The sequence below is a fragment of the Melitaea cinxia genome, chromosome 23 (genome assembly GCF_905220565.1).
Source record: "Melitaea cinxia chromosome 23, ilMelCinx1.1, whole genome shotgun sequence".
NCBI lineage: Eukaryota > Metazoa > Arthropoda > Insecta > Lepidoptera > Nymphalidae > Melitaea > Melitaea cinxia.
In genome coordinates, this window is record NC_059416.1 from 5,489,758 (window position 1) to 5,513,386 (window position 23,629).

Here is a 23,629-nt window from a genome sequence, read left to right on the forward strand (position 1 = left end):
CTCAGCGGAAGTGGAAGTGGATAGGACACACTCTCCGAAGACCAGAGGACAGCGCCGCCAGGGTCACGTTCACGTGGAGGCCGCGCGGGAGCAGGAGACGGGGCCGGCCGGCGCACACGTGGCAGCGGACTATCGACGCCGAGTTGCGAGCGGCCGGGCTTAGTTGGAGGGACGTGGAGCGAGAAGCACAGGACAGGAGCGGATGGAGACGTCTCACGAGGGCCCTTTGTACCACTGGGGTACCTTAGGACAGCAACAACATTAATTAAATTTTATTTACTAACTTCTAATAATTAACTACTAATTAACTATTACTTACGACTGCTCCACTGTGTAGAAATGGACTCCCTGCTAGACTGTCCTGATAACTGTATATATACTAAGTGCGCTTAAAAACATTAATAGCGCGATTCAGGCTCAGTTCGCGTAATTTCTTTCCAGATTGCAGATCCAGTATGCCTTACCATACTTGATTATATTTTACATCAGGCTATCCTTGTCTGGACCAGACCTGGTCCTGATAGAGCTTGCCGGATCTGGCATGCCTCATTCTATCCTTATCCGGTCCAGATGCATGGATCTGGTTGAGCCTGACCTTTTTTCTCATCGGGTAGTCGCCTCTTACGACACCCAAGGGAAGAGAGGGGGTAGCTCTATTCTTCTGCAAAGTAATACATTCGTTTCTAATTAAATTTACATTATTATATATTTGTGTTATAATGTGTGTGTAAATCAACTTACAATCCTATTTTAAAGATATATTTGTTTCTGGTTTAGGTGATCTTCTTCTGGATCTCCCCACCGTTCCTTATAGAGCACGTAAAGTCCCCGGTTCTGTTGCCGTCATGGGTGGTAAGAATGACTATAGAATTTTATTGTCAAATTTCTTCGCATAGACCCACTTATCTTGGCACCACGGAGATTAAAAGGAAAGAAGCGTTAAAACGTTGAACCAAATGGTAAGGAATATCTTTAATTATATTATAGGTGGTCGTGAAAATCGGTGTTAAGGTTTATCCCTGACTGAAGTCGAGGAATTACATTTTTGTGAGAGACGCTGCTACCTTCATTAGTGAATATTATTTTAAATATCTTTTTTCTCGTTAATTTAGAGTTCAATTGTTTCAATTTTTTCTTTAAAAAATTTTTCTTTCATTATTATCATACCTTTTTAGTTATCGTTAGTTCTTCAATATTTATTTTGATGTTTTAGTTTATTGTACCTATTAATTTTCAATTTTTAATCGACTTCCAAAAAAGGAGGTAGTTCTCAATTCGACTGTAGTCTTTTTTTTATGTATGTGACTTCAGAACTTTTGACTGGGTGGACCGATTTCAACAATTTTTTTTTAATCGAATAGTGGTGAGTGTCATTTGGTCCCATTTAAATTTATTTGAGATCTTACCACTACTTTTCGAGTTATATCTATTAATGCGTTTTTACTTGACGCTTTTTTCGTTGACCTACGCTGTATATACTACATAACTTTTTACTGGATGTACCGATTTTGATAATTCTTTTTTTTTTGTTGGAAAGCAGATATCCCTAGTTTCGTACAAGGAAACCAGGATTTGATGATGGGATCCTAGATAAATCGAGGGAAACTCTCGAAAAGCGTTTTACTGGGTGTACCGATTTTGATAATTTTTAATTTAATCGAAAGCTGATGTTTATCATGTCACATTTAAATTTTATCGAGGTCTGATAACTACTTTTTGAGTAATCTTTGATAACGCATAGTTACTTGACTATTTTTTCGTCGATCTACGTTGTATTACTTGTCGATGTAATTGAAGTCGTTTTTTTCTCGTTTGCGAGCAAATAAAATTATTAAAATATTTAATTTATAATTTTTAAAATAAGAATTTTATGTTGATCGGTTGTATCGCTGTAGGTTTTGGCAAATAAAGCACTTATTATTATTATTATTTTATCGTTTCTTAATAACAGACTAAGAAGAAAAAAGTTTAGTATGATTACAAATAGCTAATACACATACAAATACAATGTGGGTAAAGCCCACCCACACACATGTTTCAACAATCGACAATATTTTTAACTAAAAACTAATACACTCACAAAATCGACACTAAACGCCACTAAATGCACGTAATTACTAAAGGCTGTCGATTTTTAAAAAGGAAAAAAATAAATCGATGAACAGACGATTATTATCTAAATCAATATATCTTGAATTATTAGAAAGGTGTGAAACTTAATGGGCGTTTTTTTTAAAGTGTTTTTTTTGGTCTTTGGTCTTAATCATTCTGCCAAGAGACTATAACACTATCTAATAAAATGTAAGTATTTAAAATTGTAAATTAGTTTTGCAATTTACTTGTGTTCTTCTCAAAATCTAGAAAAACTCAATTCATATCATAAAATTGATAAAAAATGTGTTTTCTACATGAGCATTTTTTTTATTATTATTAGTATTATAGTAAGTATATCTAAGAATATGTTTATATAATTGTTTGGTAAAATTGGCCTCTTACACTAATATTATATCAAATAAATTTCAATAGAAAAAAAGTTGAAAGTAAGACATGTTATACATATAATTATAATATATTGTTAAAAGTAATGACTACTTTAACGTGAGGCTATCGGCGAAAAGGATTTTAAATTTGGCAAAAAAAATCAGTAGTTACAGCCTTTTTTTATAATACACTACTTACACAAATATACATTTTAGCAATTTGAAATCCATACACAGCAGTATTTGTGTATGTTTATACTGTGTATGTATTTATGTATGTTTTATGTGTGCTCGGATAACAGCGGGCTTCCCACAAAGCCGCCGGTTTATTTACAGACTGCCCTATAATTCGCTGGGTGTCCAAATGTAGGGTTATTTAGTGATGAACCGCGCCGACGGTAATATTAAATGGTACGAACGCCGCAACACGGTGCGAGCTTTGATTAATTTAAAAAATTAAATCAAAGCTATTATAGATTCTCTTATGCATATATTATTAATATAATGAATATAATATAATGGTTTCATTGGTTTTATTGTGAAAAATGATATATTTTTAGGATTTAAATTAGATTATATCTTACTCTGCAATGCTTTAAAAATATTTACAATCTCAGTATATATGTTATTTTATACATCATGATTACACATATTACATAGACACGAATATCGGTCAAATTCTGGAATAACAAGGCAAATCAACCCTGAAAAATGTATTTTTATGTGTACAATAAAGAGTACATTATTCTTATTAATAATTTTGTTATTTTGTTTGTAACCTTAAGCGTTCGAGTGTATAATTAGAGTTTCTAGCCACCTAAGCTAATCATAATCAATTGATAAAAATTAGCTAACATTTCATATCTGTAACAATGATGTCTAATAGTTTCATATATTTGACGAGTTAATTTGTTTTAGGACATTTATCTATACTGCATTTTGCTTTTTTTTTATATCACTAGTTCGGCAAACAAGCGTACGGCTCACCTGATGGTAAGAGATTACCGTAGCTTATAGACGCCTACAACACCAGAAGCATCGCAAGCGCGTTGCCGACCCAATCTCCAATCCCCCCAGGAGCTCTGGTCACCTTACTTACCAACAGGAACACAATACTTCTTGAAAGCAGTATTATTTAGCTGTGATCTTCTGCAAGGTCGAGGTACTACCCCAGTCGGGCTGCTCTATATTTTGAGCAGGAAATTCCTTCTGTGCCCTACCTCTGTTATTATATAGATTTATTTTGTTATTTTTCTCATATCAACTACAATTTAGTTGAAGGAACTGAACTACCTTTTGATTCAATTTCATTTTCATTAGTTTTGTAGCGCAATAATTTTAATCTTCACAAATATGATGAGGGTTTGTACGTAAGGAATAAAACCCATGGACAATATTGGCATTTTAATAAATTTTATTACATTTTTTTGTTTTCAATAGTTAAAATAATCAATTGTATGTACATATTACTATTAGATACAGTACGAAAATGAATAACCTTAATCACCGTTTTATTTTTATTTAATTTATCAACTAAGTACGTTCTTTTAATACACACTATCGTATGTCACATGTTCTAAATCGTTATTGTATAACAAGCCTTATTTTCGAACACTAAAAGCTTGCACCGTTTTCCATCGAATGCACAATGTCATCACGTTACAGATGGACAAAAGATATCGACTGATGAAGGTGTAGCCGAATAATATAATTAAATTAATCGAAGTGTACACCTGCCTCGCTCTAACGTCATAGGAGGAACCGAGACGGTTGTGAACACCTTGCTTTGGGATTTGTAGATTTGTACAAATTATTATGAACTTTAGAAGTGGATTTTTTTGGCTTCAATTTTTTGAAGGGTTAGTGCAGTAGACTCAACTGACTGTTGTAGGTACTTGGGTTTCGATCTTATTAGAAATTTCAGTATAATCCATACATATGTTTGTCACGGTCTGGAATATTTTATTTGTGTATTTCAATATGATTCAAAACCCCGCGAAGTAGAAATTCATAGTGTAACATTTTTATTTATTTAAACATAATACTCGTAGACGATATAAACAAGATCGCAACTATTATCATCTTTGACCAACCTGTAAAAAATATTCAAAGTAATTATTGTAGTATATAAAATTATAGTATTAATTGTTATCATTAAAGAGTTAAAAAAAAAAATATAGGTAAAGTATAAATCAATAAAATCGATTACTATAACTATTATAAAAACCATTTCCCGTACACCCTATCGTTTTTCAATTAAATAAAAACTATTCACAATCAATTAGTCAGCGAATTCTAAACGTATTATTGGCTAAAAGCACCCTGTATCTTTGATAATGTCGGGAGCGACTTTTTGCCGCGGTTTTTTTTCTTTTTTTCATAATAGGGGTAATACAAACGTGCCGGTTCTGACACCTTTGGACCCCACAGGAGGTTGTATAGCACAATTTGTGGGGGTAATAAAATATAATAATCCGAACGCCCGCTTGACGACCATAGACAAAATGAGTTATAATGTACTCTCTGAGTTAAACAGGGGAAATTGTATTTAAGTTATTGCTTAAAGAAATTGAATTATTTATAAGTATTACTACTATTTTGTGTGTACCTATTAGGTGCTTATTGTATATCTATAATAATAATATATCTATAAGTTATCTATATAGTATTAAAATATGGATACATTTACTCTAACAATAGTAATAAAAAGTATTTAGATTTAGTTAATAGTTTAACTAATTTGTACGAACCTGAAAATTTTCTGTAGTTAGCAAAGACCTTATAGGAAAAGGCTTAACGCTTAGGGTTAAGAGCTAAAATGCTACATTAAGTTGTATCAAAACTTAGGTTTGAGTTAATTAACAATTAAAATATTAGGATGTGTGATGAATAAACAAACGCCTTATGTCAATCTCCGATAATAGTTAGGATAACATTCTTGTGTCGGGAATCTAAACATATACATGAAACAACAAGCGTAACCTCAAGCGTAGCGTATACCTTTGCCGCTATTTAGCAAAATACACTTTTGTATAAAATATATTTGATTAAACAATTCACTTAACGTTACAATGATTGCTCCTAATGTTTATATTTTCGTATTGTACGATGACATAAATGCACTATCCTTGGTTTAAATGAGTTAGGTACATATCATACAGCGCGACTTCGTACATTCACAATATTATCTATATAAATGAAAACAAATTGTTGAAATGCGTACTCGCATAACTTTCAACCTATCAAATTGGATAATTATTCGTTATTGTCGGACATATTTTGTATAAAAAACAAACAAAAAAACTACATTTAACAAAAAAAAAAGCGATACTAAGTCCGCCGAGCTAATACGTTCGGTCTATTTTTGCTATCAGTTACCTACTAGGTACTTAGACATCTATCCCTTGTACTATTTTAGATTATTTGTTATCCATTATCGTGTCATTATTTGTGTCCATCAATTATTCTTGGCATGAGAGACATTCTTTTATCCAAACTGTGGTATTTATTTATATGGAGAAGTGGTCCCCCAGAGGTCGAAATTCGACCATAGTTACAAATTTAAAGTAAAGAAAACTAAAAAATGTTGAAAATAAAGAACCTTTTTTAAAAAAAATTCAATTTGACTACAGATTTTGACAATCAACAAACGAGTATAATATGCGTGTGTGTGTCAAATACATGAAATTGTGTGTAATTTTTTTTTTATTGATTTAATATATTTTTATGAGAAGTTTAAAAAGGGGTACAAAGTTTTTGATTCACGTATATAATATAGATTTTAAATTAATAGTGTGGTCATTTTAGAAAACTATTAAATTAGAATTTTATTAAATTATCTTTATTATGTTTTTGTAACTATTTGATATTTATTTTTTAACTGAAATAGTATATCTTGCTTTCCATATAAATATCTAATTTGTGATAGTTTATCCATACATACATATTTATAACAATTCATAACAAATAAATTCAAATCACAATTGATACAACATCTAATGTATGTGTAATGATATAGATATCAACAATAATATCTAATGCCGCTGGGGGATGTTAAAAAAATACTATTTCCGCTCAGCAAGATGACTTCCTCAATCAAGCCCGCCAATGACAAATTACTAGCCAGTTTGCCGTTTAATATGTTAATCTCGTAACATATGGAGCACAGACAATTCCCGCCTTTTCTTTTGACGTTTGTTCGAATTTAGAACGATTGTTAATGGTGATGTCTTCTTTTGTGTAAGTAACAATAGAGTTTTTGCAACGTTTGTGCCTATAATGTAGTAACTTTTTTTAGTGCAAGTTATAGAGTCTTTAAAGGCTCATTGATGTGATCTATTATGCAATTAAGTGGTTTTGTTATGTTACTTTTAAGGTTATTATAATTTAATTATATTAGCTATGGTGATAAAAAAAAGTGTATATTTAAATAATAATGTGTGAACATTTTTTTATAGAGTAAGTATAGATTTAAAATTATTAGTAAATAAAAATATTAAAAATTGTCTAGTTCGTATTTTTCTTTTATTTTATAAAATTAAATCTCTGTGCATTTTGGTTAAAAATATTAGATACATAAACTGTAAACGTTGTTTATTAGATACTAATTAAAAAAATACGCTAAAGTTCATTCATACAAGAAAAAAACAAAAAAATTGGTATGAATTTAAAAATTGATTCATCAATTTCTAAACGCAACATTGCTGATAATACAATGAAATTAATGGCTGCCAAAATCATCGTTGACAATTAAAAAAAAACACGCACAGATAATAACAGAGCGCTTCGGCAGATGCATTCAGCCATGTTTCAATTACAAATGCCGCTCTGTAATCATGACATAATCGCCTATACCAAAGGTACCATTACCAATGTTAACATACCTCGATAACCAATAAGTATTATCGTGGAACCTAATCGTCCATTGATTCTTTACAATGGCAACACTGTCATTGAAAAAGTTTTATGAGCTGTTCTTATTTCAAAATTCTATTGTTTTGACATTTGCATCGTATAGTTAGAAGACATTCCGTTATGATATATTCGTACTATTTCGTGGTCGTGTTGCATAAATTTTTCATAAAGTCGATAATCAAAAGAGACATTATAATGACTCACTTTTACAAGATCGTGATAGGATAATTTATATACCACATATAATTATATATTTTGATTTTAATTTATATAATTTTAAAATATTGAACTGTTGGTACGATTACTAAATCGTCAGTACTCTGTTTTTAGTTGTGAACAAATAGTTCAATACCTATATAGTTTTTATCAAATTTATAAAGATTTCTTAATTAGTAAATAAGGTTTTAGAACCCAGAAACCCCAATAACACACATCCCTTTAAAAAAAAATCAATGTATTATTTAATAATTAAATATAAATATAGTCCTATATCCTACGTAAAATATTACCAAACCCTTTCATAAATCTTTAAAATTTATAAACCTTCTGTTCTACTGAAAAATATGCTCTTGCCTGAAGCACCATTAATATGAGACAAAGCCAACTAATATTATAGATGTGAAAGTTGATGAAGATGGGTGGCTAATTGAATGTTGAATGTACAGATTATCATGAAACTTGGAGCGTAGACAGCTGGAAGTCTAGAATAACAATAGGCTACATTTTATTCCGACATTCCAATGTGACCAGAAATTACGCAGCTGAAACCGCGAAACGTAGCTAGTCGGACATGAATATAAATAACGAAGAGGTCGACACTAATATATCTAATCACACTTATGTTGATCGACGAATGCTATATTAATCTTTCGATAGGAGCAATCAAATTCGTATTACCGCTGCAATCACTAAATCGTCCTACACTAGTAACTAGTGACAATTTTCCGAAATAAATTACATGATATTAAAGTAATGAGCAGCAGAATTTTTGATTTTTTGAACGAGCTTATATTAAAAAAATTAGATTCACCTAAAATACACACACACACAAACACACACACACACACACACACACCCATATATATATATTGTTGCTGGTTTTATGTAAATGAAAATATTTTTGTCATTGTGAACATAAAATTTGATTATTATGTAGGTATTATGAAATAATTATATTAATATTAAACACTAATAGATTTCAATGTCACGCAATGAACGGCGGGATTTTTGATTGTTTGAATGAGTTTGTATATAGTAACCTTTTTTGGTAAATACTTTTTTTTTCTACTTATAAGTTTGCTGAAGTTTTATGAAAATTTTAATGTAAATTTTTTAAATGTAAGCATAACATATGATTGTTATGAATTATTATGAAATATATTTTTTTATATCACACGGTGGAATATTTATTCTTTTAACTATTTTATATTTAAAAAAAATCAAATGTTTTCATGAAGTTTTATGTCAAATGAATAGATACATTAGGCTTATCACTGTAATCGTTAACTTTGATTATTGTGTATTATTACGAAATAATTGTATTAATATCAAATTGTAATAGATATAAATGTCACGCATGAAATAAATACACGAAGGGAGATAGGTACTTGTGTGTCCAAATTATTATGATGACAGGTAATTTTGTTTCATTTTCCATACCTATATAAATTATCTTTATTCTATTTCTATTAATAATAATAATTTATATATTATATATTAAAAAATGCAATATATTATGTAGTATTTGTGTATGTAGTATATATGGTGTATGTATGAAGTTATGTATATGTAGTGTTTATGTAAATGTATAATTATGTGTATATATATATATGTGTATATATATGTATTATATGTAGTATATTTACTTATTTTTATATCATATAGCTTGTAAACTCCTTGCCAATTCTTTATCAACTATTTGTACACTTCCCTACCGCTTCTCATTTTATATGCCCTGTCCTATACCCTAAGGTTGTCTGGAAGAAATCGCTCTTAGCGATAAGACCGCCTTTGTACATCTTTCTTCATATGTATCCCTTTTTGTAACATTTCTTTGTAGTGTACAATAAAGAGTATTTATTATTATTATTATTATTATAAAGGTAAAACCACAGAATTTTAGCTGTTGTCAGCTACAACCTACATAATTTTAATATCTAATAGGCAGTGGTACAACCTATATAATAATACCATAATTTTAAGTATCTATATTAAATACATATGTGGAGTTATTGCGGACATATTTTTTTATAAATTATGTCATTAAATATTTACCTATCCATTATTTTCCGGATGTATTTGAGCATATAAATATGAAATTTTATAACAGTGGCATGAATTTCGCTTTGAAATCACTTAATCGAGGTTTGTATGTATTTACGAGTAATATAGCTATTAAGAATTTATTTAATAGCTATGTTATTGTAAACAACAGCCCATTGTTTACATCTAGATATACATAAATAACCGCTCTGTTGTAGTGGTGCGTGTGCCTTGTTGGCGCCTAAGCACCAGCGGTTTACGAGTTCGACTCCCGCTAGGGATGGTATTTCTATTTGTACAAATATTTGTTTTCGGTTTAGATGTTTGTTTTAGTGGTGCCTACAGTGCCTCGGAGAGCACGTCAAACTGTTAGTCACGGTTGTTATAATACATATCTGATAGCGATCGATACTCATGGTAGGGAATAGGTATATCTGTCAACCTGAAGTGGAGCAGCGTGGTGAATTAAGTGCTGATCCCTACATGAAGAAAGATACCTATGCCCAGCAGTGGGATGTTACAGACTGAATCGCAATTATAGTTATAAATATAAACGCTTCACACTCAACAATCCCCAGTAGGATTTACTCCGGTGTCGAGGGTCCGGAAACACACACAATACACAAGCACAAACGCCCAGACGCCCAGATATATATGACAAATGTCTTTCGTAAGCGGGGATCGAACCCGCGACCGCCAGCGTAACAGCCAGTGCTGTGACTGCTGCGTCAACGCGTCGTCAATAAATTTGCATGTAGTACCTACTCTTATATACTATTTTTAATTTCTGCAGTTTTTACGTTATACCTACCTAGCTGTCATACTAGCTGTTACTAAGTGTAAAATCAATGGTGAACAAATATGGCGAAATAAATATTTATATATTAGTTTAAGTGATAAGAATCCTAGTAGATTTTTTTTATAAGGACCTGTATGTAAACATAACATACCTAAGTATAAGTAAGTATACCTAGGTAGATATAATATGAGAAAGTACGTTAGGCGTACTATAAGGTATTTTTGTTTTAATTTAACAAGATACCTAGGCCACTTAGACACCTAGGTAGAGAATAGACACCTAGGTATATTTTAAAGCATAAGGTAGGTAGCACATTGAAATGAAAATAATCATTTTGATATTTCATAATTTCCATTTGTTTTCTTATTCTTGTTTAGTAAAAGCTCCTTAAAAATCAATGAAGAAGCCGTATCTTAATCAGAAACTTACTTGTAAAACATATTAGACTCGTAGTTTTTTTTTATAATTGTAATATTATCTATGTTAGTTGGGCAAAGGTAACGAGTACAGAGCAACTTACCTCCATTGTCAGGATTATTCGCTTCAAATGTCTTGCTGGTCATGTGGAACAGTGCGTCCAGAGGTGTGTGAGGAGCGTTTGAGCCTTGCTGTGGAGCACGACGCGGCTCCGAGCAGCAGTCGGAGGCTGACGAGGATCTTTCTGAAGCTGTGTCACAGCACTCTGCCGGCGCCATTTCTCGTGGCCTCAGCAGTCCTAAAGCTGCTAACCTCCAACGCTCCCCATCTAGCAAAGCCGCACCAGCTAAACGCTGCAACCGCTGCAATCTTTCGAATCCAGATGCATCCCACGGGCGTACTATACGCGGCGGAGTTCGTGGACTGTGCGACAAAATGTCCAGTATCGAGAAACTCTTCACTCCCTCACCGCGACGCTCCTCCACCGGCTCCGAGGCCATCTTCAGTCGTTTCAGCGGCCTGAAGTAGTCCTGCGGCGACGGTGAACGTGAAGGTGCGGGCGACGGTCGCCCGACGCTGATATCGTCCTCGGAACAGCTATGCCCGGACATAGACTCCTCCTCCATAGTTCAGTTCACATCCATCACACAGTCACGGTAAATATCGGAGGCTGTTTATCTCACGGCAACACGAGATACGGCTGACGGCTCGACGCGCATCGGTCAACTGACGTGGCGTGTGACAGCCCCGGGCCGGGCGGCGATGGGGGGCGGAGCGACGTCGCTGGCGACCAATAGAGGGCCGGCTTTACATCGCCGCAAACCGACGGTTGGTCGGAGGACGCGGTCTAAACGAGCGGGGCTTTCACACTCGACTCTCCAATAAAACTTTTTAATCGGGCCCCAGATTGGGGGGCGAGATTCATAGTGTGATTAATTTAGCTCGGCGCGGGCTAGCGGGGTGCGGGGCGAGCGGGCGGTGTGGCCGTTTAATTATCGGGATGAAGACGCGACTCTAACTACGGCTCTACATTATTTAGCGTCGATAGGACTGACGTTTGTCACTTAGAAATTGCTGCTTCGGTTCATTTATAGTTCATCGGTTAATTACCTCAGTTCACAGTAGCTTTTAAGTGTCGGCCGGACATTTATTAAAGATATTTACTACCGTTCGCGAAGTGGACATTGCGAATACAGTAAAGGTGTTAATTAGTTGTTTTAATTACATTGTTGTTTATTATAGGTAGATGTATTGAATTTGTAGCTAGGTTTTGAACTGGTCGTCATTAAGAAGTACTTATTTTTGTCACATAGATGAAAATATATTATATAGGAAACAAGAAAATAAATACCTACCTATTAAATATACCTACCTATCGTAATTACGGAAAAACGCCAGAGAAAAATGTTAATAATCTTTTAAACTAATATCATATTCAAAATTGAAATTGTCTGCAACTAACTTTTGCTCCCGATTTCGTATGTGTTTAGTTTTAAAGCGTTAGGTAACTACAATTGCTATAGGTATCTACTTCAGTTCAGAGTTTTGATAAAATAAAAACTATAGGTAAGTAGGTATTAAATACCTAGTAGGTACCTGTTTTCAATGCATATTTTCCTATTTCTAAAGGTTGTCTGGAAGAGATCGCTACTAAGTAATAAGACCGCCTTTGTACATTATCTACTATCTCTATGTGTACCTAAATAACTGTTAGGTACCTATATGTATTTTTTTCCGAGTGGTGTGCAATAAAGTATATTCTATCTATCTATCTACCTACTTGTTACACTTTTACTTAGAATTAAAACTCAAGAAATACAATCGTATAAACTAAATCGAATTTTGTGCAGTGGGTACCTTTTGTGTGACATGAGCACAAGCAGAGACAGATAAAATAACAATTTAATTTATTTATCAGGAGCATACGTTCTACAGCGTTACGCTCTTTCATTGGTCTTTTACAATTTTAGACAATCCTTTTTAACAGTCGCGTAAGTACTTATATATGTTTTTTACGTGACATTGGCGAAATCATCTGTGCTCATTTGGCACTATTGAAAGCCATTTTCAGAAGAAGAAGAAGAAGTATATATGTTTATATAGGTATATCTACATTATCAAAAAATGCTATTGCTGCATTGCTACCTATTCAAATTAATTTTGAGTTCACTGCAGCGTGGTGTAAATAGTACTTCACTTAGTAATAATAGTTTAAGTAACGTTCACGACACTAATAAAAGAACAAAAAACAAAAAAGAAAATGTAGGAACAAAGGCAGTCTTATCGCTTGAAAAGCATTTTTTTCTGGCAATCTTTAGATTAGGACTCGTCCCAATAAAATCAGATTAGGACCTTTCTCCTAGTAATTCTTCACCTTAAGTTTAACACTCACTATAGGTAACAACTCTTTTTTAGTAATTACCAATCTAGATTAACGATGAAAAGCTGTGCCATTATTAAAAACTGTAACCGGCTTTTGGAATTACATTGGAAGGTAACCACGTAGGTACCTACTAATATCAGAATGACATACGCCTTACAACTCATTAGACAATAAAGACAAAACCTACGAAATAAATCATTGAAAAATAAGCCTTATAACAACACAGTAATGTATAAAATGAAAATGAAACATCAATTGTTTTGACGTAAATTCAAATTGACGTTAGGTCGGCCATCTTTGTAATCCGTTATTTACTTTCGGCGCACTTCACGCTTAGTGGTTTTTGGGGTGAGCGTGGAAAAGTAATCTAATTTGACAATCAGTTGTTTAGGGCCGTACCTTATTAGATTGGCGATGAACTTGTGAACAATGGGATTTGTTTTTGATAAACAAAACCGTTAATTTGTTTTTTACTTACCTATGCAGAAACAATATTAGAGACATATTACTTTCTACATTTAAATGTATGGTTGATTATTCCTGGCCAGTCGAAGAAACAGCAGGTATAATCTTTGAAATATTAAAAGGCTTGGATTAAAAAAAATAACTTTTTTACTTGCTTAGCTTAAATATTTTTGTGATTTGCTAGTGACTCTACATTGACTAAGGTATAAGCCTTTTTGTTTGACTATTAGTTTTCAAGTAACTAGATCTTTGCATGACAATATGCATTACCTACATTTAGTTTATAATTGAGAAATATATTTTGAAATAATTTATTCTTTATACATATTTTGTATGATTTCTTTGGTACCCTAGAATTACTAATTAATTAAGCTCGCTTGTTAACGGCTAAATAGTCGGTACGAAACAAATAAAATTTACACTTCAAGTGATACTTTCTCATCCTTAATTTCTTCTATCTTTAATTAATTTTTATATATTTTATAGTCTTGCACTTAAACGGCACCGATTTTCTTCTTCGACTCATATATTTTGACGTCGATCACTTACCATCGTCTTCCTACGTTGCGTCCGTTAACAGGCTATCACCAGCGAGCGATGTTCTTGATTATTTTATTATAATATAACATTACTATAATTATATTCATGACATGACAATCTCAATCAAAAACTTATTGTATAAGTTTTTAATTTTATCATGGTCTCCACATAAATAAAACCGTACCTACGCACCATCTCTGCTATAAATAAGATAAATATTTCTCATCATATTCTTTTTAACCGACTTCAAAAAAAGGAGGAGGTTACTCAATTCGACCGTATATATATATATTTTTTTTTTATGTATGTTCGGGGATAACTTCTTCGTTTATGAACCGATTTTGAAAATTATTTTTTTGTTGGAAAGGAGATATCCATAGTTTGGTACCATGATAAGGAAACCAGGATCTGATGATGGGATCCCAGAGAAATCGAGGGAAACTTTCAAAAATCGTAAGGGTGACTAGTAAATTTAATCATGTTTTCATTAAGTACTATAAAGCACTACTTTTTAATAAAGGTCTGGAGTCGATCTGATGATGGAGAAGATAGATAGTAGAGGGAACTCCTCAACAATTTATAGCAATTACCTGGTTTTTGAACTTAATTCGTTTCTATTGATGAGAACTTTGCACCTGTATGAGTTATAAGTGCCATTACAGTCTGATGATGGAGACAAAAGATAGTCGAGGGAACTCTTTAACGATTTATAGCAATTACCTGCTGTTTGAACTTAATTCGTTTCTATTGATGAGAACTTTGCATATGTATGAGTTATAAGTGCCATTTCAGTCTGATGATGGAGACGAAAGATAGTCGAGGGTACTCTTCAACGACTTATAGCAATTACCTGCTGTTTGAACTTAATTCGTTTCTATTGATGAGAACTTTGCATATATATGAGTTATAAGTGCCATTTTAGTCTGATGATGGAGACGAAAGATAGTCGGGGGTACTCTTCAACGACTTATAGCAATTACCTGCTGTTTGATCTTAATTCGTTTCTATTGATGAGAACTTTGCACCTATATAAGTTACAAGTGCCATTAAAGTCTGATGATGGAGACGAAAGATAGTCGAGGGAACTCTTTAAGAATTTATAGCAATTACCTGCTTTTTGAACTTAATTCGTTTCTATAGATGAGAACTTTGCACCTGTATGAGTTATAAGTGCCATTACAATCTGATGATGGAGACAAAAGTTAGTCGAGGGAACTCTTTAACGATTTATAGCAATTACCTGCTGTTTGAACTTAATCCGTTTCTATTGATGAGAACTTTGCATATATATGTGTTATAAGTGCCATTTCAGTCTGATGAGGGTTACGAAAGATAGTCGAGGGAACTTTTCAACGATTTATAGCAATTACCTGCTGTGTGATCATCTGTGTCGCAGGACCGGGTTGATGATGGAGCCCATAAACACTCGAGGGAATTTCTCAACAATTTACAGCAGTTACCTTTTGCTGTTTGACGACCGCTTTGATATAATGGTGCATGTGCCGTGTCGGCGGCGCCTAAACACCGACGGTCGCGGGTTCTATTCCAGCTCGGATTGGATATTTATGTTTATATAAATATTTATTTTTGGTCTAGTTGTTAATCCTTGTGGTTCTAGCAACCTAGCCTCGGAGAACACGCTAGGCTGTCAGTCCCGGTTGTTATTACGTACACCTGATAGCGAACTTTACTCATAGTATGTCGACGCATTAGCGCAGCGGTCACAGCACCGGCTGTTGCGCTGGCGTTATAGGGTTCAATCCTCGCGCACGACAGACATTTGTATTGGTCATATAGATGTTTGTCATGATCTGGGTGTTTGTGCTTGTGTATTGTGTATGTTTCCGAACCCCCGACATAAGAGAAAAAGCATCCTTGTTAGGTCTACCCATCACTAAAAATTGTAAAATAAAATAATTTTTAACAAAAAAAAACCGACTTCAAAAGGGAAACTAAAAAGTGAAAAATAAATTTACTTAGTACAAAGTAATTCGTATTTTGATTTAGTTAATCAGAAATGATTAAATAAATATTTTATAATTTTGAAGTTGGTGCCAAGTAAATACTACAACAACCTGGCTACAATAACAAATACAAACAACACACACACACAACAAACAAGTACAAAAAATATTATTAGATATGTCAAAACAATAACAGAATAATAACAGTATTCAACCTAATAGTCAATGAAACAAATTATGAAAGAAAACTGAATACAACTTACGAGTAGATACTAGAGTAGTTATTGTTTTACTTGGCACCGACTTCAAAATTATAAAATATTTATTTAATCATTTCTGATTAACTAAATCAAAATACGAATTACTTTGTACTAAGTAAATTTATTTTTCACTTTTTAGTTTCCCTTTTGAAGTCGGTTTTTTTTTGTTAAAAATTATTTTTGGTTTTTATTTTTGATCTCATATTTGTTACCAAGTCGGTATTTTTTCGCACTTACTATTACTGTTATATTGCGGTCACCAACCCGCCTGCCCAGCGTGGTGACTATGGGCAAAACACATGAGTTCACGTTATTTTTGGCAAAACTTGTGGTGGCCTATGTCCAGCCATGGACTGTATAGAATGATAGAGATAAATATTATTTTATTTTATGCAGATTGTAGAGCTATTTAGTATCTTATTATTTTATAAAATACTATCTGTGCCCGCTATTTCTTCCGCGTGGAATTCAACAAAATAGTTATTGTTCAGTTCGCAGAGTTATATAAAATAAAAAATAAAAACTAAAATAAAAGTAGCCTAAGTTAATCCTTATTACATCAGCTATCTGTCACTGAAAGTTCGGTCAAAATCGGTCCAGCCGTTTCAGAGATTAGCTGGAACAAACAGACAGACAGACAGACAAAAATTAAAAAAAAATGTTATTTTGGTATATGCACCATGTAAACAGTAAGTGGTAACAGTAATTTTAATATTACAAACAGACACTCCAATTTTATTTATTTGTATAGATTTTCAACTCATTTTTTGGTCATTCAAGATCCCCATGGAGGAGAAGTCTGGCCTTTTCGCCGAGGCCAGCCTGTCGCTGGAGGGATCTTCTTGCCTGCAGATCTGGGACCCTCCAATTAAAGCGGCTGAAGGATCCCGCAGGGGTTTTGGTCGGTATTGCACCCCCAAGTGCTGAAGCCGACATACAGTCTAGGAATGCCTACCCAGATATCACCCAGAAATGGGTTCCCCCGCGATAACAAAAACAAAAGGTCATTCAAGACGCTAAAGGTAAAATAGTTTAAAAATAAAAACTTATTCGGGACAGTTAATCTTTTCTTAGATATCGGTCTACTGTGGGTACTAATTAAATTCATAAGATAGCATTTATTTCTAATATAGACATCTGATCAATTTCATTACAAACAAAAGTAATAAACACTTTAAAAAGTTAAGTTTTAATGTAATAATCCAAACCGGAACAAATTTGTAAATTGTACTATCAACAATTATTTTAGTTTTAGAGCAAAAAAGTAACGGACATAAAAATAATTACCGTACAATAAGTATCATAACACCATTGTTTACAAAGAAATAAATGATATTTATGTTAACCATCGAATCGGAAAAGTTGTAACGATAAAAAAAATCAATTGCTATTGGTTATTAGCGATTTGATAGTCCGTGTTATTGGGTTCTTTTTTGTGATGTTACCGGAAAAGACACCATATTGTTCGCTTTCCAGACCTATGATTCGTCAATCATCTCTATTTCCGGTTCGTTTATTTGTACATTAATGTAATTATAACCTATATGTAATCATTTTATGTGTCTCCGAGTATTAGGATATTAATATAATTGTATGTTTTAGGAAAATATTACGTTTAAAACAAACATGTGTCGTAGGTATAACGAACTGTTTGCACCTAACAATTATCACTGGGTTTTCGGTTCAATCAATAGGTATTAGTGCCTACTCATTGCAGAATGTTTATGATACTATGTAGCTTTAGCGTTACTACGATTTTTTTTGCAGATAAGGAAATTTAGTATTTAAAGATATGTGATGATAACCAGAATCTAAACAACTTTTACATGAAGCAAAAGATAGGTTGACCTATAACATATTTGTATCAATTTACCTCAAGTTTAAGCACATACGGAATAATGTCTAAATTCTATTTTAGTAATTCTTCTCGCTATTAAACTTCACAAATTCATTAGGTACTATATAACTTATAACAACTCTATGTTATTATATACAGACAACGCAAAAATCATAAATAATCCATAGACGTCTAGATAAGCATTTGATGAAAAAGCTATCTATCAACAATCATGAAACGAGTAAAAACTTAATTCAGTTAAAAAAATGTATTTTGTATGTACTAACGTAGATTACTTATGAAGTTCGTGTTCTGTTTAACTAGATTATTTATTATTTTAAGACGACTTTATTTTTTAATAAAAAAAAAGAAAAAAAAAACGTTTAAGAAAGGAGTGACCTAGCTGGATCTTCTGTTCTTCTCACATACATTTTATTATTATTTTTCTAACTTCGACCTTGCAGATGTTGCTCGTTAACTATTAAACCAGTAAACATATTGTTACGATACTATCTCTCTTAACATTTCATTCTATAAGGTATACTTTTATTTAAAGGGTTTTCGGCAAATCGATCTACCCGTTCTCATTTTCAAACATCCATTTTTATTTATAAGAAAAGTTGGGACACAAGTTTTTTTTTGGGTGTACCATAAATAAATAAATAAATAAATATTTACACAACACACACACGGTCGTCCGTTTCCAAAGCAAGCAACCCAAAGCCTGTGTTATAGGTAACAGCCGACTGATATATAGTTACATTTTTTTTTTCGATAAACATACTCACAAATAATATACATATATAAATATATAAATAAATATTTATATTACACCCAGACTCGGGGCGGGAATCGAACCCACAACCCTCGGAGCAGAAACCAAGGTCACCACAAACTGCGCCAACGGGCTAGTCAAAACCATACCAAACCATATGTCAAACCATATATAATACTTATTTGTTTTTTGATTCTTTGTTCTATATTTTTATTTGTTGCATATTTATTTTAAGACGCTTCTTTTTGAGATCATTAATTCTATCAACAGAATGTTCTTTTGAAGTACATTAGAAATTGTGTACAGATATATAGTGAAAACAGACACATTGGAGTTATTTAAGACACATAGGCAAGCATTGGTATGATATTCGTTTCCTCTATTCCGCCTACATCCTCTTGCAATTTAGACATAGGTGATCATTTCCATCACATACTACGTTATATTGTCTTTCTAATGAGCCCCTGTAATCATGATTTCTTTCGCATGTTTTATAAAGTTACTGTTCTGATAATGTTTTCACTTTTCATTTGAATTACATAACTACCTACATAGACTGACCTGCACTGCATTGAAATTGAGTGTTGAGTCTCTTGAGATACTCCCGAATACAAGCATCCACTTCACGTTGCTTGCTTATGCTGTTAACTTTACTTGGGTTTGGTTGTCATTCCTACTATTCGCTTGTTTAAAACCATAGTGGTATAAAAAATCATTAGAAACGTCAAAATCTAAAGTTAATCATAAACTATCTTAAATTTACATAATTAATTGCCATATGTAGTTATTTCTACATGCTAAGGTATCGTGTGTCGGCCCTTTTGTCTTTTTATGTCACCAACTAAACTAGCTGGATATATGCCGTGATACTAACTTAGGTAACTATAATATTAGCTATTTTTTTTTCTAGCTGCATTCAAGGACATTTTTGTTTCAAGTTTTAAAAAAGCGTTTTAAAAACCTATCCATATTCTTCGCTTCAGTAGAAGACTATTAAAAAAAAACTATTTGGTGATTATTTTTAACTGATATATATATTTGAATTTTCATGCCATGAAAATGCATAAAAAGAAGTTGCCAAATTAATATCAAATATATATCAGTTTTTGTAAAGATATTCAACGCTTGAATGACTACTGTTGGTTATCATCAAACCTTCAAATTATATTTAATGGAGACTTTACTGGTGGTCAGGCTGTTTTTTATTAATATTTTTAACCTTTAAATAACACATCACACTTCAAATCTCATTTACAAAACCTCATAAAAAACAGCTTCCGGTAGACCACCGCGGCAATGGACTTTCACAGTTTTGCTAATATTTTCATATAAAAAAAGAAATACAATTGTTACAAATGACATCTATATTTCCGCAGCACATTCAACACGCACCCTGTATTTAGTGGTGAAATGTTATTTGGTATATTTTTATCCATTGCTTCTCAAACTGTTCAAATTTTTTTTTGCTGCTTTAGAAATTGACGCTGTTGTGAAATTAACGATAGTGGAATTTTATTTACAGTGACATCACTTCAGCCTATCGTAGTCCACTGCTGGACATAGGCCTCCCCAAGCTCGCACCAAAAATAGCATGAACTCATGTTTTCACCCATAGTCACCACAGTGATATACGTAGGTACATTGCATGGTCGCGATCGGTGGATCAATATCGTGTAAATAATTTGTGCAAAAATGGATCTTGTGCCTCTCCATCGTGCCTTGGAGATCATATAAATTACTTTGTTTCGTTTGTTATCATAAATATCTGCTAAAATTCGTTTATCGACGATAAGTGACGCATAGGTATAGCTCTAAATCTTAATTATTTAGAGAGTAGGTACTTTTTCACCAGTATGATGTGTACAGCTGTTATATAATTCAGTATTAGATTATTATTATTATAGATATTGCCAAGGATAGATAGGTGCTTGGCGATATTTGCGCATCGTGCAGGGGTCGTAAACAGAAAATAGTTTTGTATAGTATAAAAATAAAAACAAATACAATGTAAATGTCATCACTCATCATCATCGCTTCAGCTTGATACAGTCCGCTGCTGGAAATAGGCCTCCACAAGTTCGCGCCAAAAAGGTGTGAACTCATGTGTTTTACCCATAGTCACCACGCTGTGAATGTATTTGTTCAATATCTATTCATATAATGCTGGAGTAAATTTGAACTATATCTACTACACTTTAAAAATGTGAACTATGAAACAGGAACCAACAGAATAAACAGAAAACCAAAGAAACTTTAGAATAGTGGTCCAAAAACTTTGGAAATGTATTTATTAGACGGAAGCGAAGGTTAGGGAGAAGTCATTTGTGTCTAGTGCCGGGGTGCACGGAAGGGTGACGTGCGGTTAAGGACGTTAGATTAGACTCTCTTGATGTATTAAATATTGTATACCTAATTTTAAAATCTATACCTTTCAGAAATCTCCCACATTTTATTACTTTTAGGGCCTGTTTTTCCACTTGTGGATAAAGTTTATCCAGCAAATAAGTTACGATTTGATTTAAATAGCAAGAGGTAGAATAGTTGCGTTAGAACCTGTTGCGTCTCAATTAAGATATGATAACTTTTAGATTCCATATAAAAATAGGCTAAAAACATAGTGAAATTCGATGGTGAAAAAAATATATACACTTTGATGTGGTGGCAGGTGTGGTGGTCGGCTTGGTGTCAACTTTTATCTGTTGGATATCGTCATCTGTCAAATAGCGTTATACATAATTGATGACTTACAAATTATATACATTTATTTAAATTTTGTGTAACGTATTGTATGAAAGACATCTTGATAAGATTTTAATACGTTTTGAGAATTATTGTCATTTTTAAGATATTTTTTTATTACAAATATCAATATTAAATTAAACCTAGTATAAAATAGTAAATTAAAAGAAGAATTGTCCTAATCTAAGTTTCTTAAGGTTTAATTTTTATTTTCAACGTGTATTTTCACTTTTATTTATTTAAAAATTCTCGTGTATTTTTATAATTTTAACCTTAATTAAAGTATATATACCTGAATTGTAAAATAGTAAAAATTTATTTTAAGAATATGCACAATAACTTAATTTACGTACAGCAGCTATAGGTTGCCAAAACAAATCTATCCTCCGGTCCGAAAGATCCATCCTTCACCGGAATACACCCGACCGCACTAATATTCCTAGCCCGGTCATTATAACACATCTCAATTTGGTTTTAACACATAAATAGTAATAAGCAGATGCGGGTGGGCAGCGTGGGACGTAGGCGATGGCATTACTCATAATAATGAGATTACTAGTGCCCTTTTTACGTTTGTAACGATTTTTTGGACGTTTCTACGTTAGTAGGTATGCGTCAACGTGTCATTAGAGTTTTTAGCTATATATAGAGCAATCCATATTATGATTAGGCAGGTAAAAAATTTTGTTGTTCAAGAATAAGGTTAGTTACAAAATGTATTACTATGTACAACTTACCTATGCTTTTTTACATGTTTTTAATTCTTTTTTTTTACCTTTTCTTATTTTTCTTTATAAAGCACTTATATCATAAAGGTCTTTTCGAAAAATATACACGGCAACGGCAATGTATTACATTTACCCATTAGAGATTAGAGATGAGACCTCTAACCTAGAATAGGTCTACTATTAAAGATTTCGTAAACTTAGTGTAATAAATAATAGTAAAATACAAGTGGAACTCAATTTTGAATTTTATTGGTCAATACATAAGGGAAAAAATCCAAAAAAAATGTGTAACACATTTTAGAGTCAATTCTGTACGTAGTCGATATTTTCCCTAATCATATACATTCATCATGTCACCATCGTGGCGACATAGTCGAGATGTCACCGACAATGAAGTCATCCGACATGGCTAATCACTTGTATTGTAGCGTTGCAGATGTTTTACTGAACACGGTGACTATGGCTTCTCAAAGCTATAGACTATAACATGATATTTTCATTTCATGTTTTTATTATGCCATCTATACAAATAAATAAAATTGCAGTGTCTGTTTGTAATATTGAAATAACCGCTTTTTAATAAATGCCTATGGATGTATACAGGACGCATATACCACAATAACATTTTTTACAATTTTTGTCTGTCTGTCTGTCTGTCTGTCTGTCTGTTGGTTCCGGTTAATCTCTCAAATGGCTGGACCGATTCTGACAGGACTTTCATGTAATAAGGAGTGATGTAATAAGGAGTAACTTAAGCTACTTTTATTTTAGAAGTCTATTTATTTTATAACTCTGTGAACTGAACAACAACTTTTTTTTTAATTTCACGCGGACGAAATCGCGGGCACAGCTGTAAGCACAGATATAATATTATTCCAATAATTTCTATATTATGGGAAAAGACATTTAAAACACGAGTTTTACAAAAGTTATAATTTCTATAACGAAAATGTAATAAAATAAATAAAATGTAATAATATTAATACTCTTACTATCATATTTCAGATATAAATTTAAAAATATCTGACGATAACAAAAAAGTTCAACTTCATTCGAATTTCCATTA

At 32.7% G+C, this 23,629-nt stretch overlaps 2 protein-coding genes across 2 annotated transcripts in view; both read right to left on the minus strand.

Annotated features, from left to right (window-relative positions):
• LOC123665107 (homeobox protein BarH-like 1b) overlaps nucleotides 1–11,498 on the minus strand; it is a 72,517-nt gene extending 61,019 nt beyond the window's left edge. Inside the window, exon 1 of the mRNA XM_045599452.1 lies at nucleotides 10,976–11,498. Within this exon, the coding sequence (XP_045455408.1) occupies nucleotides 10,976–11,498 (523 nt within the window). The remainder of the gene's footprint in view (nucleotides 1–10,975) is intronic.
• Nucleotides 11,499–14,136: 2,638 nt separating this feature from the next.
• The window catches only part of LOC123664965 (craniofacial development protein 2-like), a 31,301-nt gene continuing 21,808 nt past the window's right edge, over nucleotides 14,137–23,629 (minus strand). The window contains exon 2 of the mRNA XM_045599330.1: nucleotides 14,137–14,178. Coding sequence (XP_045455286.1) covers nucleotides 14,137–14,178 — 42 coding nt within the window. The remainder of the gene's footprint in view (nucleotides 14,179–23,629) is intronic.